At 36.9% G+C, this 27,500-nt stretch overlaps 4 protein-coding genes across 10 annotated transcripts in view; 2 read left to right on the forward strand and 2 right to left on the reverse strand.

Moving 5' to 3' along the window:
* Positions 1-2,593, forward strand: part of LOC113813298 (uncharacterized) — a 14,769-nt gene extending 12,176 nt beyond the window's left edge. The window contains exons 5-6 of the mRNA XM_027365272.2: positions 1,851-1,983; positions 2,195-2,593. Of these exons, the coding sequence (XP_027221073.2) occupies positions 1,851-1,983; positions 2,195-2,294 (233 nt within the window). The 3' untranslated portion in view covers positions 2,295-2,593. The remainder of the gene's footprint in view (positions 1-1,850; positions 1,984-2,194) is intronic.
* Positions 2,594-2,811: 218 nt separating this feature from the next.
* On the reverse strand, positions 2,812-10,775 carry LOC113823952 (protein transport protein Sec61 subunit alpha-like 1). Its single transcript, XM_027376685.2, has 10 exons — positions 10,638-10,775; positions 9,309-9,442; positions 6,733-6,894; positions 6,378-6,587; positions 6,074-6,238; positions 5,865-5,963; positions 5,300-5,440; positions 4,763-5,014; positions 3,715-3,883; positions 2,812-3,516 (listed from the first exon to the last, which is right to left on the reverse strand). Exons 1-10 carry the CDS (start codon positions 10,642-10,644, stop codon positions 3,422-3,424), a joined length of 1,434 nt encoding a protein of 477 aa, XP_027232486.1. The 5' UTR covers positions 10,645-10,775; the 3' UTR covers positions 2,812-3,421.
* Positions 10,776-12,825: 2,050 nt separating this feature from the next.
* On the reverse strand, positions 12,826-16,398 carry Atox1 (Antioxidant 1 copper chaperone). The gene is made up of 3 exons (XM_027376680.2): positions 16,256-16,398; positions 14,049-14,124; positions 12,826-13,847 (listed from the first exon to the last, which is right to left on the reverse strand). The coding sequence occupies exons 1-3, from the start codon at positions 16,265-16,267 to the stop codon at positions 13,711-13,713; spliced, it is 225 nt and encodes a 74-aa protein (XP_027232481.1). The 5' UTR covers positions 16,268-16,398; the 3' UTR covers positions 12,826-13,710.
* Positions 16,399-16,657: 259 nt separating this feature from the next.
* Taf1 (TATA-box binding protein associated factor 1) overlaps positions 16,658-27,500 on the forward strand; it is a 21,393-nt gene continuing 10,550 nt past the window's right edge. For 4 of the 7 annotated variants that reach the window (XM_027365275.2, XM_027365279.2, XM_027365277.2 and 1 more), the window contains exons 1-22: positions 16,663-16,720; positions 18,621-18,897; positions 19,018-19,107; positions 19,325-19,536; positions 19,847-20,086; positions 20,241-20,432; positions 20,726-20,926; positions 21,591-21,730; positions 21,952-22,160; positions 22,794-23,029; positions 23,316-23,474; positions 23,719-23,853; positions 23,982-24,170; positions 24,338-24,493; positions 24,606-24,757; positions 25,025-25,229; positions 25,378-25,465; positions 25,652-25,824; positions 25,949-26,082; positions 26,202-26,373; positions 27,116-27,254; positions 27,371-27,500. The exon at positions 27,371-27,500 is cut by the window's right edge and continues 26 nt beyond it. In XM_027365275.2, coding sequence (XP_027221076.1) covers positions 18,639-18,897; positions 19,018-19,107; positions 19,325-19,536; positions 19,847-20,086; positions 20,241-20,432; positions 20,726-20,926; positions 21,591-21,730; positions 21,952-22,160; positions 22,794-23,029; positions 23,316-23,474; positions 23,719-23,853; positions 23,982-24,170; positions 24,338-24,493; positions 24,606-24,757; positions 25,025-25,229; positions 25,378-25,465; positions 25,652-25,824; positions 25,949-26,082; positions 26,202-26,373; positions 27,116-27,254; positions 27,371-27,500 — 3,611 coding nt within the window. In that variant the 5' untranslated portion in view covers positions 16,663-16,720; positions 18,621-18,638. Of the gene's footprint in view, positions 16,721-18,620; positions 18,898-19,017; positions 19,108-19,324; positions 19,537-19,846; positions 20,087-20,240; positions 20,433-20,725; positions 20,927-21,590; positions 21,731-21,951; positions 22,161-22,793; positions 23,030-23,315; positions 23,475-23,718; positions 23,854-23,981; positions 24,171-24,337; positions 24,494-24,605; positions 24,758-25,024; positions 25,230-25,377; positions 25,466-25,651; positions 25,825-25,948; positions 26,083-26,201; positions 26,374-27,115; positions 27,255-27,370 lie in introns of all 7 variants that reach the window. The other 3 variants (XM_027365276.2, XM_070117969.1, XM_027365278.2) reach the window with 3 other exon arrangements.

Here is a 27,500-nt window from a genome sequence, read left to right on the forward strand (position 1 = left end):
TTGTCCACAGACCCAACGCTAATCTTGGGCTAACTGATCTTCCATAATGGCAGTCTCCAGTTGATGGATGTGTCATCAATGGCAGACTGGTGTCGCCCTGGGATAAGAGCCGTTTCCACATATTTCCGACCACATCTGAACTGGCGATGTCATTGTTTATCAACGTCATATGATGCGGCACATGGTGGGTAGGCGAGAGAAGCGAACAAAAATTTACAATATAGGTGTTCTGGGACCATTTATAAACTATAGCCGGACCTATATGGATGTAATTTAGTAAAAAAGAATGTGTTAGAATGTGGTCCTTGGGGATAGGGCAAGCCAGACCATGATGGGGGGCGAACAATCTTAGGGAGGAACTGCCGCCACCCACAAATGACGGCCCAGGGAGGATGGAAGTTGGAGGTTACTTAAAATGTAGTGGGAATGAGAGCAGAGAGATTTCAGGAGAGGTGAGGTATAGGTGTGTTATTTTGGTTCATGACTACTTTTGAACGTCCTCAAGAGTATCTGAAAAGGTGTTGGTTGGGGTCTGAGGAACGAAGGTCTTATTATAAGAAGAGGAGATTGACATCTGAGAGCAGAGGAAGGGGTAGGTCTAGGAGAAGATGCGGTAGAATCTGGAGTCGAACGTTTAGATAGCCTGATGCGAAGGGTAGAGCGAGAAGGGGGATAGGCAGAGCGAAGGACAGCAGTGGAAGAGGAAGCACGAGAAAAAAAACTTGTCGGCATGCTTCCTGTCTGGCTTCGCGTAAAGTGAGGCCAAAGTTTAAATATGAGGACTGGTATCTCAGGCTCAGACTTGTTAGATAAGGCAGCTCCTATAAAATAAATTATGAGAGTCAACACAATTAGCACACGCCAAACTGAACAATCATGGCAGGTTGGGCACATCAAAGGCAGCGAACTGTGGAGGGACAGTGGTTGAGAAGATGGCCCAGACGCCAACAATTCTGACACTGTTATGGTCGGAAATCTCCGCCATTATAAATATGCGGGAGGGCATGTCTACGGAAAGTAATCTTGACAATATTGGCATAGGACTTTTGGAGGCCTCTAGGGGGAATAGTGTAGCATTGTACTTTTAAAAGAGGGGGATGGGGGGAGAGGGAGAGAGAGAGAGAGAGAAAGAAAGGAGGGGGGGATGGTAAGATTCCCTCTCACCCGTACTTCTCTGTCCCTCTCCCAGGGCGCATCCTTCACTGCCCCCTCCCATTCCCCATGGGCAACGGGTCAGGCAAGCCCATCGTTCCACAGTCTGACCAATCCTAGCCGTAGACAGGACAGTCAACCGGGGAGATGGAAACAGTTTCGCTACCAGAATTGCGGAAAGTGAGGCTGGAGGGAATAGGTATGCCAATGAGTTCAGTCAAGGTAGATAATGTACAAGCTTCAGATCTAGATGTAACTGTGATAAGATAAAAAAAAGTTTAGTAGTACTGGTGAAGCAAGGGAAAGAGTAGTAGTATGTGAGGGGGATGAAGGAGAAAGATGAACCAGACGTAAGTACAATAAAGAAATAATTAGTGGGAAATAGGTGTAAAAAGCAAAAAAATAAGAGGAGACTAGGAAGTGAGAAAGATAAATAAGGTACTCGTAGAAGACAATGAAGTTCAGGTGTAAACATTGAAGATAAATAAATGGAATAAAATGAAAGTAATGACAGGACATGGAAAAAATGGAAACTAAATTTGCATGAGGCAGAATAACAGAAATTGTCGAATGTGTAAATTTTAAAAACAAGACCCAATAGAAATCTAGCAATCTCATTTACCAACACATGAATATTCTTTCGTTCTTTTTGCCTCCTTTAGGACCGATTAATTAAACCAATCTCTCGTACTCCCCAGGGAAAGGTGTCGAAAAGAATCACACAGCTGCCATGGAGTGGTTCAAGAAAGCCTCTGACCAGGGCCACCCCCACGCTGCCTACAATCTGGCTGTGGGTCACCTTCAGGGCTACAAGATCGGTCTGAAGCCTGGGTGAGTGACCGTCTTGTATAAATACGATTGCTCTTGGCTGCTTCCTGAATCTTTGCTTTTTACTTTTCAGGTGTAAGTTTGTTTCACATTTTGGTTTGATAAAAACCTTGAAAACAAAAGGAGTGCATTTGCTGTAACCTTATATAAAATCATGGAATAATTTCTCCTCTTAAATTCCAAAATCTGAGAACTCTTTCATCTTAAATTCCAGAGATGCTCACGAGCTTATAAAGAAGGCTGCAGAGAAGGGGGTTCCAGAGGCGATAGACGTCTTGGATAAGGTGTGCTCTCGTGGGCACTGCGATGCTTAGTCAGGCATTCTAGTCACATTTTTTTCTGTTGTGAAACTACAGCCAATTTTGTAATTCCTTAGTTTCCTGTCTTTTATTTGTAGTTTAATCTCCCCAATAGATCCTTAAATGATGAAAGTATTTCAGTACTGCAAAAGTTATGCATAATTGTATAGAAATCAAGGTAATGAAAAGTTTGATTTACTAATATTAGAGTCGAGCTTCTGTTTACTGTTAAATATGAGTACTGACTTTATGATGTAGAAAATCATCTAAATATATTCTAGCAAAGCTCACTAGCACAATAAATAACATAGAAATTATTTGTTTTATGTCCTTTTATTAGGTGCACTTATCCCATCTATGTGGCAAAATAGTTTACTTTTATTGACTTTACAATTCCTAAAAATTTTGCGTTCATTAATCAGACCTACCTTTCAACAGTCTAATTAATGCCAAGTTGCAGCAATCAAAATTTCAAATGTGATAATATAGTAACTAAGAATATTAACCTTACTCAAAAGGAGACAAAAACAAATTTACGAATTTCCATTTTTATGTAATTACATTATCTTTCTTATATGTAAAAAGTAGAAACATTTGCACATTTCATTTATACAATATTTCTCACTCGCATCCCAGCCTCTCACGCAACGGAGAGCACCAACCGGCAGCACAGAAAGGCATCTTGGAGCAATAAATGCACTTTTCACCTCCACTGTGATGCCAGACAGTCACATATAACTAGGTCTCTTTCCAAATTGGAAGGTGGACTCCCATCATAAGTAAATATTTGCAAAAACTTTAACAAAGAAAGTAGGCCAAGAGATCCTAGAGATGAACAGACTCTCCACTGTAATTATCAAACTTGTACAACGCCCCACAATGTGTGGGGTGGGGAGGTAGGGGGCCAGTGGGGGAAAATAAATTAAATCCACTTACACAGTGAAAATTCCAATAATAACAAAAAAAAGTAATACATTACTTTACACCTTTTAACGAGTTTCCACACAACTGTGCTGCTTGAAATGATGCTCAAAATATCACAAAATTACCAACACTTCGACATTTAACATTGTTGGCATGCCTGTGTGGGGTTAATCTCTTCAAATTTGGTTGTTATAATTACTGGTCCTTGGACAACTATCTTAGAAGAGAAGCGTGCTCATTCCTCCCATGTCACTCTGTTCTTTAACGAAGATTTCAAAGTATTGATAGATGATTGTGACGGCCAAAAGAATACCTGAAATACAACATGGAATTTCAATTATTTCTGAATATAAAAATTGCTTTTTTCAAACTACAAATGCAGCATTTGGATTTTAAAATAATAATAATAACAATATTAATAATATTAACAATAAAAAATTAAAAAACTACTGAATATCAAACACTTCATAACATTCACTTCTTTCCATTTTCATTAAATTCCTCGACTCACCTGTGCCAGAGCCAATAGCTCCCAGGAAATCTGCCAACACAGACAGAGCACCAATGCAGAGACCACCGAATGCAGCAGCGGTAGGAATGTAACGGTTAAGTTCGTGGATCATGGACTTCTCACGGTGGCCACGCATGACCATCTGCTGCTCCTTCAGCTGCTTGGCAACCTTTGTTCAAAGATAAATTTACATAAGTATAAAGTTCCTTTTACAGCTTATCAAATCAAAATACATGAGGAGATATCAAACCATTACAGAGAATGAATAGTCTGCAAAACAGAGGGCAAGGCTACCAAATTTGCTCATCCATTATTCAAAATACTATATTTTTTTATAGATTCCATTTTATCTATTGTAACAATATATACATTTATGATATGCATAGACAAAAAATCAAGGGGTAAAATAAAAACAAAATACTTGAAAGTGCGGTTTAACTGGCCTTATCTTCCTCTAAAACCCAACTTGTGTCTGAGTGCCCAACCAGATGTAGTGTTTCAACTACGAAAAGCACCGCCGTAATAGACCGTACATGCCTCTCGCTTGAATAACACCACAAATAGTACTTCCTGTTTGAGCAACATGGAGTTCAAGGACTCGTTCTGTTTCACCATAGTTTTGGATTTCATAAAGCATATTTTTTAAAAGTAAGAAGCACAGAAACCTATTTACCAATTCAAAATTATCAACACTAGTTTGACAGGCCATCGACATGAATGTAGAGCCTCAGTTTCAAATTAGCCATTTCTTGTTTGTTTTTGGTAATAAAATGAATTTTATGATAATTAACTCTTAAATTTTTTATATAAAATCTCTACTATAACTTTTGATGACTTTATAGATATTGATAATTTCTTTAAAGGGAATTACAGACAATAGATTTTAATTGCACCCTGGAAAAACACATTCGTGTCATCACTGGCCTCTCTCAACACCCAAGATTTAGCACCAAAGTGACTGATTTGGCCTAAATAGCCATGCTTATGGCCAGACCTGCAAATACACAAGACCAGTTGAACCGCACCTTAAGGAAGAGCTAGAACTTACGTCCTTGGCAGATGAGCCAGACACATCAATCCAGGTCTTGGAGAAGAAGGCACAGGAGCCCAACATGAAGGCAATGTAAATGATGGCATGGAAAGGATCTTCCAGAATGTGGCCAAAGGACTCTGGTGGCGACATGTAGTAACAAAGGCCACCAATTGGGTAAGAAGTGCGTCCTGGGCCTCCTGATCCAACGTCAGACCATGTTCCCAAAAGGCCGACAAAGAAGTTGCCCGGAAATTTGTTTGCCAACATCTGTAGAGCAGGAAGTTGAAGAGGTTTTAGAAAATAAATGATTGTTTTATTTGCATGACAGTACATTATATATGAATACAGACAGATACTATGAATGATATTCATGTTGACAAATGTAGAAAAGGTATGAGAATTAATATATACAAAATACATCAAATGTATTTTACCAAAATACATCAGACAAAAATGCATTGGAAATCAGTCAAATATATCTCTTATTGTGAAGATGTTCATTCTCATTCATACCTTTTCTAGATACTAGCTACACTTTCAGTTCACACTTACCTGAGCAATGATGTAAAGATTGGAGACGAGAGCAGACTGGAGGATGATGGGAATGTTTGAAGTGTAGAACAGCTTGATGGGGTAAGAGGAATACTGGCCACGGTAACGTGCAGACTTGATGGGAAGGTCTACACGGAAGCCCTGTGGGAAAATGGTATTGTTAATTTCACTCTGAGGATTATACTCTGATGTGAAATTTTAAATGAAGCTTGAGTCCATAATTTCTACATTTTAAAAAGTATATCAACTATTTAACCTTCTATACATCTTCCTTTAATTATTCTAATTTGAAACTCTTCCCAAGGTTGATAATGTCAATATGACATGTTCTTTCATTCTATGAAATTTTAAAATAATGGTGACAGTCTTCTGATACTTAAGATGAAGTCACATTAATTAAATAGTCTTCCTAACCATGTACTGAGGGAGGTAAGAGAACATTCTGCAGTTTCACAGGAAAAATCACGAAGATATGTGGGCCATTTAAACACCTTGGTTACTTTCTCTTTGGGGGGATGGGAGATTGAAATGTTAATTTATCTTATCAACTGATAGATTACCATACCTGGAAGTATATCACAATTGCAAAGATGAGAACAGTAGCCAGAAGATTAGTCAAGTTGGGGAGGTTCTGGCGGTAGAAAGCCTCACGGAGAGCTCGAACCTGTTGGAAATCAAACATTTTATAACTTGGGCCTTCAATATTTCATAATCAACTAAAACTTATTTCAAGATTTCATAATATAAAGCAAGCAACAGTGCATGATAGCATACCTTGTCTTGCCTAGTGGCCAGCAAGTGGAAAAGAGCAATGATTGCACCCTCAAATTCTGTGCCACGTCCAGTGTTGACTGTGGCAGGGGAGAAGGCCTTCCAGACAATGGTCTCACAAATGTTTGTGGCAATGAAGAGGGAGATACCAGAACCAAGACCATAACCCTGAAAGGTTAAAATAACCATTTAGAATCCAATAAAAAGAAATCAATATTCATAAATTCAGTAATAATTCATATTACATATCTTAATACATCTCTTTAATCCACAATGTTAAAATCTACATCATGAAAGAGTCACCCACCTTCTGCAGCAGTTCATCCAGCAGCAACACAATGAGACCAGCAACAAACAGCTGGATGATAATGAGGAGGCAGACACCAGCACCAAGGTCTGAGGGATCACCATACATGCCAGTCATTACATAAAGAATTGCCTGGCCGACAGTGATCATCATTCCAAAGAGCTTCTGTGCTCCATTGAACAAAGCTCTGTCCTTGGGGGTGTCCCCAACCTATAAAAGAAAAGGCAGAATTAGGATTCCCTATGCATTTGTCATCATCCTAGGCATGATCAGCATTATGATTCTTCAAATTGCTTCCCTTCAGGAAATCAATACACAAATGTTTAAGACTTAACAAATCAGTCAAAGTACTCACCTCAATGAGCTTCGCACCAGCCAGGAGCTGCATGATAAGACTGGATGTGACAATTGGCGAGATACCCAACTCCATGAGTGTACCCCTGTTACTGGCTAAGATCACACGGATCCAGTAGAAAGGATCAGCCGAGTCCGAGCTCATGATACCAAACAAAGGAATCTGGAATCAAAATGGACACGTTAATCTTCATCAATGCAGGAAAAATTGAAGAATTCTGTATCAGTAATAAGCATGTTGTAGCATTTACTAAAATATACTACACATCTATTTCTCAATATTTAATATGAAAATACCTAATTAGTGATTATAAAGAGCCTAGAATACAAAAACAAGACTTAAATCTGCCTTAACTATGTTAATAAACCTAAGCTAGTTACAGCTCATGAAGTCAAACTTCCCTTAAAAATAAAGCCACAAATATTTACAGTCAAAGACTTGATATAGTTAGCAGTAAACAAGTTGTCAAGTAAGTTCAACTTCTAAATGCTAGATGCTACAGCCATCAGAGATCCAGCCCTGAGAATCACCAGGTTACAAATAATTGATACAATTGACCCAAATTCCACCAATCCTTCATAAGCATTCCTGTATCTGCCAATCCTGTGTGGCAAAGGCCAATTATTTACAAATTCCTTATAATTGCTTTCATACTGTCAGACTTTCCTTTTAAATCATGTAGGTGACAATAGTGCATGAAATGGAAGGTGATATTTGAAAAATCTATTTACAATAGGCATCTTTTCCGGTGGCAATTAGTGTGTCACAAGACATGCTACGACACCAAATGCTGTCTCGTGATCGGAGGCGAGACAGGATTCCAAGCTCCAGCCATTTCTGTGATGTAATGGGAATGATCACGGTTGACGGTTTGCTATTTTACTGTACTAGTTATTTTTCCAACAGATAAATAGTATTTTGGAATATGATATCCAAGATGGCTTTTGATATCTTATGGTGGGTAGTGCGGTGTTATAGATATCCAATAGAAGTACGAATATGCATGAAATATCCGAAGTAGGAGGAATGCATTTGGCAACTCGATTAAAGTTAACCATCTGCTTGATTCCTGTCGCGCAAGAGGTGTCGCGTTTCCTGTAACCACTGGAAAAGATGCCTAAAAAGGGCAAGCCATGGAAAGCACAGAAGCAATATTATCATATCATAGCTTTGCATTCCATTTATTTGTGTGTATGCATCTATAGCACATGCCAAAACTAGAAACTTTAAGGATTTGTATGAACAGTCACAGGCACAAATTTCTTTCAAGGTAGCTATTTGAAGGAGAAAGCCTTTGAACATGTGTAGTTGCTATGTTCCTGATCTACTGATAACAAAAAGAAGCTAGGATATGGGATCACACACACAAGATAACTCTCCAGATCTATTTTTGATGCTTTCAAGATAAAAATTTCCAGAATAAACTATCTACAGTATGAAACTCCCAAAAACTATGATTCACATGAGAAGTCAACGTCTTTCCATACCGCATCAAATATAAACCAACAAGACTTGGCAATGATCAATATTTTACGGATAGCTTATATTGCTGAACAACCCGCAATATGACTTCACCCGTACTCTCAATGAGAGCTACATCAGTATCTGCATTCTACAAAATATCCTTTATAACACCATCAATGATATTGTAAAACTAGATACAGCAAGGCAGCACTAGATTTAGGATAAAAAGGGGCAGGGTAAATTTTAAGGACAAATGCACATCCATCAATGGGTAACACTCCACACACATTCTATAGACAGAACTTGCAGACCCTCCTATTGATTTCTATAAAATGAGGAACAAACTATTTTGCCTGAATATACACAGCGGAGCTGTATTAGCTTATACCAGAGCACAGAGCACAGGGGCCACACAGATGGCTCTACAAGTGCTCAGGCACCAAGGAATCATTTAGTAAGACCTACATGACCTCATATGAGCCCTGAATTCTCTGGAAAGTGTTTTGTTTATCAGCTTTAACAAAATTTATTGTTACTGACATTATAAACATCATAATGCTAAAACAAATAGCTACAGAAAATAAAGAATCTATCCAAAAATCAAGGAAAATATTAAATTGGTGATATTGACTGCTTGGTGACAGTTCTGGTGGGCCTATTTACACAAACAAACCTAAACTAAAACCACAGTGGACATGGTGTGTATGTAAACACTAACAGCTTCAACAGGTTGATGTACTACTATCATATTGGAAGTTCACATTGTAAGCTATAAAGTGCTTATCACAGCAAATTAAAAACATTTTGTTCGAGCACAGGACTACATTTATCAGAAAAAAATCATTTTAAAAGACAGCATATGTGCTCTCAACATTTACCAAAAAACTATCATTCATGATACATATAATGCCATATGTACTTTATAAACCTTAACAGAGGTATTTCATATTCAATCATAATATCAGAACCATTTCATAAAAACTGCAAACTGCAGTTGGTATTCGGTTTCTGCACATCATATGGTCATCTTCCCAAATATTACATATATAGAAAAACAAAAATATAAGCCCTAAAATATGTATGTTCATTTCAAAAAATTAAAAAGAACTCACCTGGCAACAGACAAGGAAGATAAAGAGAGTGATGGCAGTCCATAGTACTTTCTCCCTGAACTGGACCTTCCGCTCAGGCTTCTGAATCTCCGGGAGGACCGCGCAGAACGGTTTTATCACCTCAAGGAACTTGACTGAAAGAGAGGAGGGAAAATGGAGGTTCGTTAGTTACTGTTGTTGCTCTTTGGGATAGGGAAGGGAGGAGAGGGGAAGGGGAGGAATGGCAGAAGAGAAAAGGAGGTGGAGAAAGTATGATGATTACAAATGTGGAGAAAAGGAGATAAATTGGAGTAGGAGGAGAAAAAGGAGGCAGCAGCAGAGCATGAAGTAAAGGAGGTGAGAAGAGGAGAGCATGAGTAAGAGGGGGAGGAGAGAGTATAATAAGGTAGAATAGGAGAGAAAAAAAAATTGAGGTAGCATTAGGAGCGAAGAGACCGGAAAGGAGAGAAAAAAGAATGAGAAGAGGAGAAAATAGATTGTGGCGCAGAGAAGGGAGGAAAAATAGGAAAGAGTCAAAGCAGATGGAATGGAGAAGAGGTGATTAGAAAGGTCATGAGGAAAATAGGCCACTAAATATGGAACAAAGGGAAAGAAGAAAAGAGAAAGTGAATCCTGAGAATTAGGATTCAGCAGAGAAGGCAAATAAAGAAAGGGAGAAAACAAAAGGGAAACAAAAGAAAAAAACAAAATGAATGTTCAAGATATAAATATACCATAATCATACATGTTCTACTTTCAATGAGATATCAATATTGGAAATGCCATAAACCACACCCTTTGTAGACCTGCAGATAAGGTAATAAAGTGGATTTGGAACATTGAAACTAAAGAGAAAGTGGGAATTCCCGAGAACAGACGGTACACACTGCACTGCTGTTGTGCTAGGTATGGAATATGTTTCGGTTAAATACGGCTTTTCTGTGGCTTAAACATTAGATTTCAATACCCCCGCTTTTACATATTCGTCTATAGACACCAGAGAGGATGTAAAGGTTATGGAATATGTGAATTTTGTAAAGAAAGGAGTGAAAATTGATCTACGAGATTTTGGCTCTATAGAGCATTATATCGGCCTTGTGCCCAGTTTTAAGCAATATTTCGTATTCGTTAGCACTCAGTGAATAGAAATGATGCGATTTCGGCTCATTTCCGACTAAATTGTCAGCGTTCGGCGAACAAATATTCAAAGTAGGTGTCAGCCGACTCCATTCTAGAAAAACAAGCCAGGCTTATGGCCAAAATCACGAAACTATGGGCTTTGCGCGGGTTTGAGATGCACATAAATACAATTTAAAAGCTAATTCCACAAAATGCCATTGATAAACTTACTCCCCATGGTGGCTGATGTTGATGGACGAAGGGCCAAACAGGATATAACGTCCACCAGTGATGCTGTCTAGCTTGACACTGAACGCGACGTGTCAGAGCTTCACTAACCTGCCGCGAGAGGGCCGCAGTGACGTCACCTCCGCACCGCCATCGTGACGCTTGTTGGTCCTGTGGTGCCGCTTTTCTTGATGTCATGAATACCTATATATCGAATACTATTAGAACTTAATTATTCAGATAAGAAAATTATTTAATTTTATTGTCATTTTATAAAAAGGTGTCGCTTTCTGTGCTTTTTACTATTTGTTATTATTTGAAGGATTGTATAGCCTGATGTGGCACCATTGGAAAACCCGCCAATCAGCTGGGATTTAAAGGGAAAGATCAACCATCTGCCAACGCTGCAGCGTGGGATACGAGAATGAAGAATGCAATTTTATATACATATACATAAAAATTATATTTAGAATTGAAGACAGACAGACAATACAAACAGAGAGAAGAGGAGGAAATTGGAAAGAGAAAGAGGGGAGGAACGTAGACAAACAAACATGTAGAACTCTCTGCAAGGAGGAAGTGGGAAAGAAAGAAAGAGAAAGGGAAATTAGAGAAACAGAATAAGAGATAGAAACTATGAGCACCTCTCTAAAAAGAAAAGTTGAAAAGAGGGGAGTGATGGAAAGGGGGAACGATATAGTGAGAGGGAGGACAAACAAATCAAAGAAACATATGGATGAGGAGGAAAGGAGGACAGGAAGAAAAGGGAAAATACAGATAAAGGTGTGAGATAGAGAAAAGAAATATATAAGAAAACGAGTATAAAAAAAAGATGAAAGGGGAATATGGGTGGGAGAAAGGGAAGAAGGAGAGAGATAATTCAGAACTTAAATATTAGTAACTGGCATGTTTACCCAGCTTTTTATTTCTTTGCGAACTGAATAACGTAACATATAATCAAGTTAATGCTTTTAATGTGGCTCCATCCACACACACTATTATATCTGGTTATTTACTCATGTGTATTGATATTTCTTATGCCCAGACTTACTTTATAAATAGCCTGAATTCATGCTGTTTATTTCTCATATTTTCAAGTAGTCAGCACATTGGCATTTGGCTGGATAATGTAAAGGACACCAACATGTCCTTGGTTTTACAAAGATGGTTAAACTGTATAGAAAGATTTCCTTACTTAAAGTATATTATTTCCTGCTTTTACTGTTACTATGAAGATTAAATACTTCTTTCTATTATGTTGATCGCAGTTGTATATTTTAATCATCTTGGAGAAATTATAATTAGTTTTCCAAAACAGATATATAGTGTAGAAGACCAGTAATAGTAAAATCTGCATATGTTTTAGAAACAACTTGTAGATTCTTGAATCATCTGAGTTGTCTGCATTTTGATTTGTGTATTGAAGAATATAACTGTATTCTTTGTTTTTTTCACAGCTTTTAATAATCTTATGATACTTGTTTTATATGTAATAACAGAATGTTTACCTTATTTTCCATCTATGAATACAAGGCAGCTAAGTATAACATAGATTTGGCTGATGTATCAAGGTAAAAAAAACATTCAGTAAATGACAACTGAATTCTAAGATATCATAGTAGTATAGTAACTCTGCAGTATCTCCATTCACAATTTTGAATTAGACACTAACACAATTTGGCAATGATGGCAACCAGTGACACTTGTGCTTCCATTCATATGTCTACTCAACCCCTGCCCATCCCCAGGTGTTTCCTTAAAATCATTTATCTTTGTTTCCTGTGCCATTATTGTGCCTTTTCCTAAATATATTTGCTAAGGCAAGACTATAAGAAATTGTGAGAATGGACATGAACAAAAAATGAATACAAGTAAAGTAAGAAATAATGGAGTAATTAAAAATTGCATCTCTTTCTTTTAATATCATTCTATATGATTTCTTTTAAGTATACATGCCTCTTCTTCAGAATCAAATGTATATGTCAACTTTCTTCTATAATTGCATAAGCAATAACAAATTTTATCATCACATGTAGCAAGTCAGTTCAGATAACTACATTAACGTAACCCACTAAAATGAAGGTGAATGCATACATTCTTGTGGTAAATCATAAGGCATGGTAGGCAAGAGTTCAATAGTATTTACTAAGCTCTTGGTCTTTAGGAAGGAATATGAAAATATACATATATATATACTCTGGTCACTTTATTCTGTTCTTACCCTACAAAAGAAACAAAGCTTACACATCACACATTTTTTTAAATGTTCAACATAAATAGCCAATGGTGAATAACACAACAAATGGCTCTAAGCCATTAAACTACAAACGTCTGGAATCCCTAGAAAGTACTTCCTTGAAAAAATACAACTTTAAGGCAGCTGGAATTATGAAAGATGGGCAGCCTTTAAGCACTAATGTGTTTTTATATATTTGTGTGTATATATATGCATGCAAGTTTCTTTCCTATCATCTCTTACAAAGAGACAGATCTTTTCCTTATTTCATCTTTATGCTAACTATTGTCATGGCAGATATATAAGACACTGATAAACTGTGATTCTTAAGAGAAACAACAGTGTACCACCAAACAGCATTAAGTTTACCCTGAAAGCCCATGTGGATCTTAAAGCATTTAGACAACATATTACAACCTTCCAGTTACACTATGATATTCTTAATGGATCACAATATAGGAGCTTGATTTTTTAAGAAACTCTGAATAAGTAATTTCACACCTCTCATTTTTACTTTAACATCTTAAATACTAATAGCTGTCAAAACTTGCTGACCTAAATTCAAGATTGACCCACAAAAAGACAAGCTGAAAATGATAAGTGGCATACAGTAAATTCAACATCCTTTGTTATAAACTTTGAATATGATATTAGCAATATTTGATCACTATTTTTATTTAATCTCAACTTTCCAAAACTCAAAAACCTTGTACAATGCCCCAATAGTGCTTTGGAAATTTACCACACATTCAAATATTCATCACATAGTGTGTATAACGTTGTTCTAATCTCCCATCAGCTGCCACAGCCAGAAACTGAAAAATTGTCACATGTTGCAACTTAGGCAGCTTTCCCTCCAAGATATGTGACCTCTTTTCCAGTCTTTTTTAAGGTCTCAAGCAGCTCGTCTGAGGAGAGAGTGCTGGTCACAATAACCTTCTTGGTTTCAAGGTTAATGTCAACATTGGAGACTTTATCTGAAAAGATAATTGAATCAATGATTATATGGAGTATACTTTATATTATGAATCATCAAATATCCTATTTCAATCTATGTCACTAAAAAATGTATCATTCCTAAAACAAAAATACTATTACAATAGTCATTATTTTGATATCTTGTACTTCATATCTGTTTGCCTTTATGAATTGCAATTCACTAATCAAGTTGGACTTACCACCAAGTTTTCCTAGGACCCTCTTAGCTGCACCTGAGCAACCTTCACAGGTCATCTCAACAGTGAATTCATGTACCTGAAACAGTGTTGATAAAGTTAAAAAAGGAAAATACATATAGTCTACTCTTTGGAACCTTCAAAAGAAGCAATTATTAATACAGTAACCAATTTGAAGACTGTAAATATATACATACATCAACATTATGTATGTAAAACAAAAAAGTAAAAAGGAGTGAGGCTATCACTAGACAAAAATGTTAAGAAGCTTCAATCTCCCAATAATGCATATAAAAAATAGCCAGGTACCTACATCTATAAATACCTCCTATCATAATATCTGGTCCTACTTTCAGTGCTTACACAGTATAAAATTACTTTGTGGCTTAGTGGGAGGTTACGCAAGTAATACCAACAATTTAATAAACTAATTAGCTTTGCCCAAGTTTCTTTGGGTTTACCATCACACTAACCAAAAGGCCTTTTTGTCCTCTAACTCCTACTTTATGATATAATAGTCAAATATAACGAACTGATTATTGCTTACTCTGGAGTGCTGGAAATGTATATTAGTTGTGAATGAATGGGGAAACAGTATTATTCATGTATTAATTTCTCTGTTAGTACAGGACACAAGTATTTCCTTCTTGAAAACTGATATATAAGCAACTCTTTGCCTCATAAAAAATACTAACAATATCAGAACTAATAGGACTTGAACTATTCATCTGAGGTCATTTCCAACTGAAAATGAGTACAGTTACAACTATGACCCTAATTGTTGGAAAGGAATTGCAGCAGGCTTAATGAAGGGTAAAACATAAAATGTGAACCATTTGACTAAAAAACAAAAAAAAAGGTGAAATCAGGTTTTATAAAGAATTCAGAGGGGCTCCCCGGTCCTACTACCTCATGGGAGAAGACAGAAATTGTAAATCAAGAACTAAAACCTCCCTCGATTTACTATCAAATATTGATCTTGAAATACTTGTGAAAGACTAGTGCCTGATTGTCTGTCAACCAAGCAAGAGGAATTGTAGGGTTTAGGGAACAGAGTCTCTTGCTAAATCATAATGAATACGTTTGATATGCTTCTAATATCTTCAGCAGTTATGATAATGCTGCTGTTTACTTTGCACTTTGCATAGTGCTGTTCATACACGCCCCTTCTACCGGGAGTGCCATACCAAGCCACTCACTGGGGATTACAGGCAGTAAGCTGCTTGAGTGAGAAATTCATAGCATATCTTAACCCTGCTCTTTACATTCTTGGCTGTTGCATAGAGGACTTCTTTTTAGGAAATGAGGGGCTGCATCTTTTTAAGGAATGCAGCCAATGCCACTCAAGTGAATAACTGTTTGCTATACAAAACTCAGGCAGGCTCAACTACTCATGATGCGATTGGATGTCAGCAGAGTGTGGGATAGATTTGGATTACATGATTCGACCTCAACTGCCATGGGTCATTTATGTGACCTCCTGTCTTACAGATGAACAGCTGTAAATGATTGCTAGTGGTCTTAGCAAACCAAAGGTCTACTGTATTGATGATAATATCAGTACAGAACTTAAGACAAAAACTGCGAAGATTTGACATAATGAGCTCAATTTGATAAACCGAAGGTTCTTGCTCAAAATAGATTCCGACTACCAACACTAATAGTTTTAGTTCTGACAGATTGCTGTCATATCCAGAATAGCTTCAAGCTGTAGTTGCGTCGTCTGTCTCTTCTGCGCTCTTGGACTGGGTCCTTTGAGATGTCTCTAAGCTTTAGTTACCTAGACAGTATATATCACAAGCAACCCTTTATTACTAAAATAGTTTCTATAAGGGACACATATTTTGGAGTATACATAGAAGCCAACAATTTAATATGCGAAAATATGTCAGTATCATATACAACATAACTACAGATATCGAATAAAGGATGAAATAAAATGAAACTGATTCATTGAGTTACATATATGAATTCCCTAAACAGATAGAAGAAAATATAGACTTAAGTACGTATATATATATATACATATAAATATATATTCATCAGTATATGAATGTGTGTAAAACCTCACCAAAAAACACATTTAAATTCATCACACGTAAACATCTAACTAATGTTATTAACTACAGAAACACAGACATTCGGTTGAGCATGATATATCACTCATATCATTCTTTTGCAAAAAATGTGGATTAAATCTGAATACTAACCATGAGAGACATTGCTATAAATATTGCTGCCGTCTAACAACCTGATAAGCGTTATCTTGACACAGTTTTGTCTTTTGGGTGTCTCTTCACAGTACTTCTGCGTTCGAGCATAAGTTTATATATCTTACCAAATTTCAATCTCGATAAAGAAGCTTATTCTGTAATTGCATTAATATTGTACCATTCGGATAGGTATAGCCTTGTTGAACTTTATTTAGCAATAAGATGGTTTATCGAATTGGATGACTTTTTTTTTCGTAGCTCAAAAATGTTTGAGACTTGATTTTAAAAACTCCATTTATCTATTCTTAATTTATTAGAACAAAAGGTTCAAAGTTTCGATATTGCTTTATTATCCAAAAAATCCTTATATTTAACTCGAATGCGCTATAAACGACGCATGCGCAGAGAGAGGAAGCTGTGACGTCACATTAGTTGTAAACAAAACGTCAGGGATAAACAGAGGTGAGACCACCTAATTGATCTCTTTGCCATCCGTTTGTCTCAATTTCTGCATTTCGTTGTCTCCCATATGATTATGAATACCGTAGCATCCTTCATGTATTTGGTTGTTAGGGAATTTCGTGCCGGAAGAGTGTCTATATCGAGGGATATATCTGAGACCGCATTCATATCTTTCGACCAATTTTTAGTCGGCACTTTCAGGTTTTTTCGGTTTATTACTGTTCCAAATAGTTATTATCGGTGTTCAAGTAATTAGGAAAACATTAGGGAGGTTTCCTTTAATTATACTTATATTGGGGAAGTGCCGCTTCTTGAGAATATCGCTTTCCTCACACTGAACTCAAGAAATCCAGCCGCCTATTTAGCATTCCCAATCGAAAGGCTTCTTACTTTTACACTTGCAAAGGCATTATGAAATTTTCTAATGATTGCATTATAATGCCAGGTTAATGGCATTACATAAAACATTCCACATTCTGCAGTGGTAACTTGTGGATTGCAAAACACTGTGATTGCATTAGAGTCTATTGCTTGCTGAATTATCACAATAGATCCTTGATGAATAGCCGTCACACACAGATATTTTAAGACAGGCTTCAAGTTTCATGCAAAGAAGTATCTCTAAGAATTTCTATGACTGGCTATGAATTGTGTTAGCTTTTTGTGCCCCTAATAGCCTGTCTATCCTGCTGCAGCAGAGTTCAGTCAGATTCACAACCATCAAATTGATTGTTTCACAGAATCAAAAGTTGATGGACAAGAAACATTCTTTGGGATGGTAACCTATGTGTAATGAATTTTCAATGATATCTGAAGTGAAATGTCTCTGGTAACTTTTGTTTGTGACAGTGAGTTATTAGTAACATGTTAAGAATGTCAGTTTAGTTCTATGGTTTAGATGGTTTCTTATATTTGACATTTTGATTTTTTTTGGTAGTTCTATACTTGAAAAAACTTTGTGAATAAAAATAAATTTGAAGTTAGCATGGTAAATCTGGAGAAAAAAAAATCAATGAAAAAAATGTAGACACTGTGTCTAGCATGAAATAACAGCTAACTTAAGATCACAGAGTTCAGTAAAGTTGATAGAAACAGCTACATCAACTTTCAGATATTTATTTTATTTTATACATACTAGACCTATGAGGCCTTTTATGCTATTCATTTATTTTATTTTATACATACTAGACTTATGAGGCCTTTTATGCTATTCAATTGAAACACATTCCAACTAGTTATAAATTCTCTAAAGCCTTGACTCAAATCTGATAGAGTAGTTGAGCATTAAGTAGAAGAAAGCTTGCAGATATAATAATGAATGAATAATGAATAACTATTTGTATCAGCCTTGAAATTACACTTTAGGGAGAATACAGTGTTGAGGGGTAGTTATGTGTTATTTTCTCTATGTTTTAATTAAATTTGACATATAATTTTAACAATTTATTACTTTCAGAGTAATACCTACAAAACATTTCCTGAATAGTACTATAGTGGGGAAACTGTAGAAATAAAGGGGTTTTGGTGTTTGGGGGGGGTAATAATCATTACTCCCTTTTATGTAACTAAAATGTCAGCTCCCTAAAGTAATAGACAAAAATTGTCAAAACTGGAAAAGAAAAGTATTCTCTAGTTTTCTGGAAAGTGTGGGATGGTATATCAGAAAGACAAATGAGAAAACAAATAGTCTGTTTTCATAATTTACATATATTTGCATACTAATTACAAGTAGGATAAAAAAAATAAATAAAAATAAAATAAAAAACAGTTGGTGCTCTCCTTTACATGTCGCAAGACTTGGCTAAGAAATAAAGATACATGTACAGATAGGCTGCATATATTTACTTTTTGGAGTGCATATTACAGAGTGAAAATTACATTGTGTGAGTAAAATGGTTAGAGCTTTTTCAGTTCCAGGATGGGGGACAGCGATGAAGAGGATGCAAATGAGGGGGGAGCAGCCACCAGTCAGACCCTGTCCCTCACTAGCTTCCTCTTCGGTAACATTGACGCACATGGACAATTGGAGGGAGATGTCTTTGATGGTGAATGTAAGCGTCAGCTGGCCTCCCTATCGCGGTTGGGATTAGGTTCACTGCTGCGCCAAGTTACAGATGATGGGGAAGATGATGATGAGGAGGATGAAGATGAGGATGAGCAGGGTGATGACGATGAAGGTACATAAATCAAAAGGTTGTCTTTTTTTGACTGGTTGGAATATTCATTATCATGATGCAGATTATGAATATCATCTACCCTCTTTTCCGAAGTACAATCTTTGTTTTTCCTTCTTTCAGAGGTATTAGAAAAAAGTCCTTCTGCTGTAGATTACTCTGACATCAATGAAGCTGTTGAGGAAGATGCTCTTGCTCAAGAAGAAGACGATGGTAAATAATTTATATATCAAACAATTAAAATATTTGTGTAGCTATGAGCAATTGGATTATTCTATAGCTCAGGTCACAATACTTTGCAATATAATGCAAACAGGAAGCCTATCGAAATTGTTGATTTTTTTTTTTTTTTTTTTTTTTTTTTTTTTCTTCCCCTCTATCTTTGCTAGAATGTTATATTTTGAGTTATTGATTATTCCATACTTTCTAGGAGAAGACTACGATGCAGATGAGGATGACAGTGGTATCAACAAGTCTGATGCCGAACTCATGCCGCCGCCTCCACCAAAGACCTCAGAAGCAGGCACCACAACACCCCCTGGTGACAAAAGAAGGCTTATTACACCTCTGGCAGCCATGTTGCCATCCAAGTACCAGAATGTGGATGTCAGAGAATTATTCCCGGATTTCAGAGTGGATGCTGTAAGTACAATCACACTACAAGTTTTCTCTCTCTCTCTCTCTCTCTCTCTCTCTCTCTCTCTCTCTCTCTCTCTCTCTCTCTCTCTCTCTCTCTCTCTCTCTCTCTCTCTCTCTCTCTCTCTCTCTCTCTCTCTCTCTCTCTCTCTCTCTCTCTCTCTCTCTCTCTCTCTCTCTCTCTCTCTCTCTCTCTCTCTCTCTCTCTCTCTCTCTCTCTCTCTCTCTCATATGCTAAGGGCCCAATTTATTCTAGAATAATGATGCATTATGTTCTCTTTGACATTTTGATGATTTGTGTTATCTCTTATTCTAGGTGTTGCGATTCTCACGTCTGTTTGGACCTGGAAAAATGGCAAATCTACCAAAAATATGGAAAACAGTGAAGAGAAAGAAGAAGAGGAGGCAGCATAGTCTTGATGACAGGAGCATGTTGTCAAGTGACGACGGCTACCCAAGTGAAGATAGTATAGCATCAGTGGCAGACATTCCACGCGGGTTTGAGTTGCAGTTTGGAACCGATCCACCACCAGACACTTGTTTTCCAGATGATGCTGTAAGTGGTTTTGGTATCTCTACTTTCCTTGACAAAGTTGATATAGGTTATATGTTTCATAAAGTGAAATTTTTTTCCAGTCTGACATAAGTGTGAAAGGATTTAAAGATTGGGAGACTGTTTAGGAATTATAATTGTTCTTTTTTTTCTTCAGGTACGTTTTAGCCAAACACAGGAACAAGATACAACCACTGCAAGCCAAAAAAACGAAGGTGGTAAGATTGGCGAACGAGACCCTAACAGACCTCATGAGGCTGATTGGCGTTATGGTCCAGCGCAGCTGTGGTATGACATGCTAGATGTTCCACCGGCAGGAGGGAATTTTGACTATGGCTTCAAAGTGAAGGTAAATATGTATGCTATTGCTAGAAGGAAAATTTGATATTGTGACTAAGTACTTGTGGAGCCATCTATATGTATGAAAAGATTACTAAATTCAACACACACACAATGGACAGGGCATGTGCTTACATGCCATGCCTGGCGGCTTGGGGTTAATGTGTAGAATTTAATTTGTTAAACCAATTTATTATCATCACATATCATATTCAGGGAAAATTGCATTTATCATGATTTTATACAGATCATCATTGCAGCATTCATATACAGCTGTAGGATTTCTTTCAATGGTTGTCTTAGTTGCAGGAAATAAAACCACCAGAGAAAATTGAAATGAAGACCGAGGAACCTGAGATTGAACAGCCCCTGAAGATGGTACCCAAGATGAACGGCTATGATGCAGACAACGAGGAAGAGTTCCCAGATGACTGCTTCCACATGGTCACACAGTACAACTGGGAGGAAGACATCATCTGGAATGGGGATGACATCAAGCATAAAGTACGTTGAAACAGCCTGAGCTGCGATTCTTGTGCATTTGTCTGCCCTGTTTGTAGTGATAATGAAATAATACAGATTTTTGAGCTATGATTTAGAAATGTTAAGACAACGTATTGAGCTCTGTTTAGGAGAACTTTTACTCTCTGACCATTACCAATGTCTTTATGTACATATGTGTATATTTATTTTTTCTCTCCAGTGACACAGCCATCAAGCTTTTCTGCCATCTATTAAAAGATCAAACATACTTCTGATAATTGAAAACAGAAGTAATATGTAGGCAGCATTAGGTTTATAATCTTTTAGCATTACAAACTGTTTAGGGTATTTATATGAACATAAAAAACTTTCTTTCTCCTAACATGTATTTTTACTGTACATGTATATTTTTTGGTTTATACCATAACCAATTAATTGAGAAATTCATATGGTTTGTGACAGTGTATTCTTTTTAGATGTAAGAATGAGTTATTATGCTGATATATATTCTTGGACCAGAATAGTGTAGAAACAATTGAATGCATATTTTTAGTGTATAATCAGTAATTTAAAGAAAATGTAAAGTAATACTTTGTGCCAAGTCACTTGAAATTGAAGGAATCATTTGAATTCAGTATTAGCTTGGATAGGCTTCGTCCACTTTGGTCAATATTATCACTTGCAGCTTAATCAGAAACGGAAGAACATGGCTGCCGGGTGGGTGCCGAGCAGTTACAACAGGACAGCACAAGCATTCAGCCAGCCCTCTAAGGTGACCACACCTTTTGCCTCAGCAAAAGCAGCCAAAACGAAAAGCCAAATGCCGTAAGTTTCATTAGTTTGTTTGGTTTCTTTTGCATGGGGTGTGTGCTAGGTTTGGTTCTGGTAAATACAATGATTATTTTTTATTTCTCAGTTTACTTATTGGCCTTTTTATTATGGCATTACTTCTCTATTTATAAATTGAATTTTCACATGGTGAATTATATCTGTATAGTGGAACAAAATGCCAGTGATGATGCAGGTCCCATATATCCATCCAACAGTAAAGGCAACTTAGACGACACATGGTACTCTATCTTCCCTGTGGAGAATGAGGAGCTGGTGTATGGTCGATGGGAAGACAACATCATCTGGGACCCAGAGAACATGGACAGTATCCCCGAACCAACAGTTTTGACACTCGATCCCAACGATGAGAACATCATTCTTGGAATTCCAGAAGATGTGGATCCTTCCACCCTTGCCCAAGGTAGTTGTACTTTGTCCTGTGTGAAAAGATGCTTGTTTAAGATTCTTGGCTTGAACTTGGTGGCAGTGGGAATTCTCACAATGAGATTTCTGCAGTTCAAAATTTAACTTTTTATTATTCAGAGCTAAAGATGACTAATAACCCAGTTAACAATTATGATCATATTGGTTATTAAAAAAATCCTTCCTAAAATTCAATGAATAATGTAGATAGATGAAGTCAGCTAGGCCAGGTAATCAATTTCTTATTAATTGAGTGTTTTTGGAGCCAGCTACATTTAAAAAGAAATTGACATAACAAAACCAGAGTGGACAGTGGATGCATACATGCACTGTATCAACAGGGTAAAGAAAGAATAGCTAGTTAGTAGAGTACTTTTGGATATGAACGCTGAGGAAAGTTATGTACTTTGATGATAGCATTTATATCCATATGCATTTGAGTAATTGGTGAAATGTGTTGTTCTAAAACAAAGTTAAAGTATTATGCAATGGAGATGGTAGCAGAGTTACCATTTTTGTTCATTGCAGAATTAGATTTATTAAAGAGAGGAACAGAGAAACAGAATTGTTCTTACCCACACCTCAGACAACTATCATACCTTAGTACAGCATTAATAGTCCTATTGCCCCACAGCTGATGCCCCTGTCAAGGTCAAAATCCCTCACCCCCACGTGAAGAAGTCAAAGATCCTCCTCGGCAAAGCTGGAGTCATCACCACCATCGAGGAAGAGTCCCCTCCTCCACCCCCCAAGTCGCCTGACAAGGATCCATTCAATATATCTAATGATGAGTATTACCAGCCTAAGTCATCTGAACAGACCATCAAGATGTCCATGGGCGGCGGGCTCCTCCAGCACTCTACACCTGTGGTAAGTTTTCAGGGGGGATGTCTTTGTTTGTCGTCCTTTCTTTCTTTTCCAGTTTTCTTTCTTTGTTTCTTTTCTCCTATTTATATGTGTGTACATGTATTTTTTTCATTTGTCTAATTCTTCTGCTTCTGATTATTAATGTTAGTATCATTACCATTTATATTTTCTTACTTTCTTTCTTTTATTTTTGGTTTTCATCCTTTTTATCATACTAGTTTGAGATTTATCATGATTGGTCAGAAACATCTATATCAAATTAATTAACCACTTTCTTTTCTCTTTTCAGGTTGAGTTGCAACCACCTTTCATTCCAACGTACATGGGAGAAAAGAAGTTACGACTCTTCCATCGGCCACCTTTAAAGAGGTACTCCCATGGGCCTCTGTCAACTCTTGGCCCTCATGCCGTCCATCCTCTGACAAAGGAAATCAAGAAAAAGGCAAAGGTATGTTATTTCATTTTATTCGTTTTTCTTCCCAGGTATTCTATGATTTTTTATGCATACTTGTCTTAAAGTTGATACTTGATTAGGCAGATAGAGGAGAGTAAGATAACAAAGGAATATTGGAGAAATAAAGATATTGGATATAGTTTGCAATGAACAATCTAGTCCCCCAGTTTTTTTGTTTTTTTTCTTGCTCTTTCTCTCCTTATCTTCCCATTTTTAATGATAATGTAATATAACACAGCAACGTGAGAATGAGAGGCTGGCATCTGGTGGCGGAGATGTCTTCTTTATGAGAACTCCTGAAGATCTCACGGGCAAAGACGGCGACATCATCTTGTTAGAGTACTGTGAAGAGTATCCTCCTCTTTTGTCTCAGGTATGGTTTATATTTTTGGTTGATATAGTTTGATTTATGTTGATATGATATTTTTTCAAATATTAGAAAGTACTAGTTCAGTCAATGAAGTTGTTACAGTTATGTTATAAGGCAATTAAATTTAACAGGTTGGTATGGCAACGCGCATCAAGAATTATTATAAGAGAAAAGCTGGCAATGACAAGGGTCCACCAGAATTCCGTTTTGGAGAAACGGCATATGCCCACACATCACCCTTCCTGGGTGCCATGCATCCAGGGCAAAGCATCCAGACTATTGAGAATAATATGTATAGAGCCCCAATGTATGAGCATAAAGTAAGTACCTTGTAGTTTTTTTTGTATTTATGTATTAGGAGAAACCTTGAAGGGGCAGTTGTTTATCTTTTGTATGCATAATGAATGTGGCTTATTTGTGTACCAATATTAAACCAAGAAGAAGAAAAAAATTGTATAGCTAATTTTTCATGCTTTTAAACAATCAGATCCCATATACGGACTTCCTGGTCTTGCGAACACGTAATGGATACAGCATAAGAGAAGTGGACGGACTTTTCACTGTTGGTCAGGAATGTCCTCTCTATGAAACACCAGGACCAAATTCCAAGAGAGCCAACAACTTCATAAGGGATTTCCTCCAGGTTGGGATGGACGCTTGTTTGTTTTATTGTTATTCGTAGGTGTGAAAATATTATCTGCAACATATCAAGGCAGCTATGGCTAAAATTATATGTAATGTCTTTTTTTTTTCAGGTATTTATCTACAGATTGTTCTGGAAGAGTAAAGATAATCCAAGAAGAATAAAAATGGACGAAATCAAAAGGGCTTTTCCTGCTCATTCTGAAAGCTCTATCCGTAAAAGGCTCAAACCCTGTGCTGACTTCAAGCGTACAGGTGTTGACAGGTGAGGTCACAGGGTTCTGGTAACTTAGGTATTCTTTTATAATTCAATATGCAGTAGTCTAGACTGTGCATTAAAGTTTATAGTTTTTCTTTCTAATTCATTCTCTCTTCTCTTTGCTCCTCTACTTACCACCTCTTTCCTTTCCTTTCCCTTCTTTTCTCTTATCTTATTTCTGTCTCAGAGAATGAATGTAAGAATGGCATGATGTGTAATTGCTGAAATTCATTTTTACTTTAAAATCCAAACACCTATATTGTTTATTTGCAGCAACTGGTGGGTAATTAAGCCAGAGTTTAGACTGCCCACTGAGGAGGAGATCAGAGCTATGGTATCGCCAGAGCAGTGCTGTGCCTTCTTCAGTATGTGTGCAGCTGAGCAACGTCTAAAGGATGCAGGTTATGGAGACAAGTTCCTTTCCGCCCTTGAGGATGACAACGATGATGACACTCAGAAACTAGATGACGAAATCAAGGTATTGTCTTTTTTTCTCTTTCCTTTTTACTGATGGATAATGGGAAAAGAAAAGACCTTCATTTCAGTGGGTTTTTTTTTTTTTTACATTTGCTTTGCGAATAAAAGATAAGCCATTGTTATTTCTCAAGATTTGCATTATATGACAGGTTGCACCATGGCACACAACAAGAGCATACATCCAGGCAGTGAGAGGGAAATGTTTGCTGCAGCTCACTGGACCAGCAGATCCAACAGGTCTGATTTTTTTGTGTATCTTTGTATGATTTACAACCACCTTAGGCTGCAGGTTTTTTAATATTTATATACTATATACAAAACAAATAAAGAAACTTAGAACTGAACAGAAAAGTCAGAAACAACAAAGATGACAGTCAATCGAGAAAGTATTTAACAGCGATTTCTTTCAATCTTTCTTATCAGGATGCGGTGAAGGCTTCTCATATATCCGAATTCCTAACAAACCTACGCAAAACAAAGAGGAACAGGAGCAGCAGCCAAAACGCACAGTTACAGGGACAGATGCTGATCTTCGAAGGCTTTCTTTAAACAATGCCAAAAACTTGTTAAGACAATATGGAGTGCCAGAAGAAGAGGTAAGATAAACTGCAAATTATTCACTGAATTTAAAGGAAAGAAAAATTGAGTAGATCACAAGAGTATCTCTTTTTTATCATTATTCTTGGTATGAAAAGAACTTACAGAAGTTTTATTTTACAGATTAAAAAACTCACGAGATGGGAAGTCATTGATGTTGTTCGAACATTGTCTACTGAGAAAGCGAAGGCAGGAGAGGAAGGCATGAACAAATTTTCAAGAGGAAATCGCTTCTCAATTGCTGAGCACCAGGAAAGGTATGAGTGAATCGTGTGGTCTGATCATGCATACTTGATTGATGTTCCTGTCAAGAGTGTGTTAAGGAATATCAGTTTCAGTATGTAAGTGTTATCTTTTTTCTCTTGTTTTTCTATAGGTACAAAGAAGAATGCCAGCGAATTTTTGACCTCCAGAACCGTGTGTTGGCTTCAGAGGAGGTCTTGTCAACAGATGAGGGATCTTCTGAAGAGGAAGATAATGATTCTGATATGGAAGAGAAAGGAAAATACATTGAGAACATCCTTGCTAATAAGAAGACCTCATCCCAGGTGTGTTACAGGTTTTAGGTCCAGCCTTAAAGTTTTCATAAAGAATTTTTCAAATGACTGTGCACCTTCCAGTATGATCTCAGGTTTGTTATAATTTGGTGAAGGATAATGAAAACAGTGCCTCATGACAACATTGTAGAATTATGGCTTCCAATACAATTGCTTAGTACTATTTTGACCAGAAGATTGTTATCAACCACATGTGGCTTAAATCGTGACATTAATGACTTCTTAGTTTTGCCATCTGAGTGTTTTGATGTGGACATGGGATACTCAAATGTAAATTGAACAGCATGTATAGTGGAGAGGGTACAGTAAGAAAATAGGGTTGCATTATAGCTCCTCTTTGTATGTTTTGAGATGATGGTAACTTTGAGGTTCTGTTTATACGACAGAAATTTAAATACCAAAGATTATTTTAGATTAAGATTATACTTATGGGAAGTGTCTGAAAAGCATAGAAATGTTAGAGGTTATAGATCATCTCAGTCAGTGTATGTCAGGATATATTGACAAATATAGTTGTCTGACTTCCAGTTACTTGTATGGCTTGATATGCATTAGCACTATTATTTAATACAACTTAAGAAAATAAGGATTTCTTATAGATATGTAAGGATGAAACCCTCACTAAAGTAATTGCAGAGACAACAGGTTCCGAGTTAGTGGGTTGATCAGGTCCACTGTTAGATTTCACTCCTTCCAACGATTTATATACTGATCAGTGTTTTTTCTTATAAAGATGACATTGGAGAAAGAAGAACAGGAGCGAAAAGAACTACAAAAAATGATTATGGGAGAAGATGATAAAGACGGTGATAAGAAGAAAGCAACAAAGAAGGAAGATGATGAGAATTCTCAGTTTGGTTTTGGAACTCCAGGTTTGTGTGATTTTATCCTTTGCCAAATTTGGTCAGCTCATATCCTATTGACTTTGTGTCTTCAGGTAGTAGCTCACAAAAGCAGGAAAAAAATGCAATAAACCTTTGTTTTACAGGTCGGTTATTGCGCATCACTCGCACCTTCAAGACTGGGGATGGAAAAGAATACACTCGTACAGAGATTGTCCGCAAAACAGCTGTCATTGATACATATGTTAAAATAAGAACTTCCAAGGATGAATCATT

The sequence above is a fragment of the Penaeus vannamei genome, chromosome 41, assembly GCF_042767895.1.
Source record: "Penaeus vannamei isolate JL-2024 chromosome 41, ASM4276789v1, whole genome shotgun sequence".
NCBI classification, from domain to species: Eukaryota; Metazoa; Arthropoda; class Malacostraca; order Decapoda; family Penaeidae; genus Penaeus; species Penaeus vannamei.

Excerpts from the sequence above, each read along its gene's own strand:
- Atox1 (XM_027376680.2), bottom strand. Across the intron at positions 13,848-14,048 it reads GGTCCTAGGAAAACTTGGTG|ATAAAGTCTCCAATGTTGAC; the intron begins GTAAGTCCAACT and ends TTATCTTTTCAG.
- LOC113823952 (XM_027376685.2), bottom strand. Across the intron at positions 6,895-9,308 it reads TCTTCCTTGTCTGTTGCCAG|ATTCCTTTGTTTGGTATCAT; the intron begins GTGAGTTCTTTT and ends TTTTGATTCCAG. Across the intron at positions 6,239-6,377 it reads TGGATGAACTGCTGCAGAAG|GGTTATGGTCTTGGTTCTGG; the intron begins GTGGGTGACTCT and ends TTAACCTTTCAG.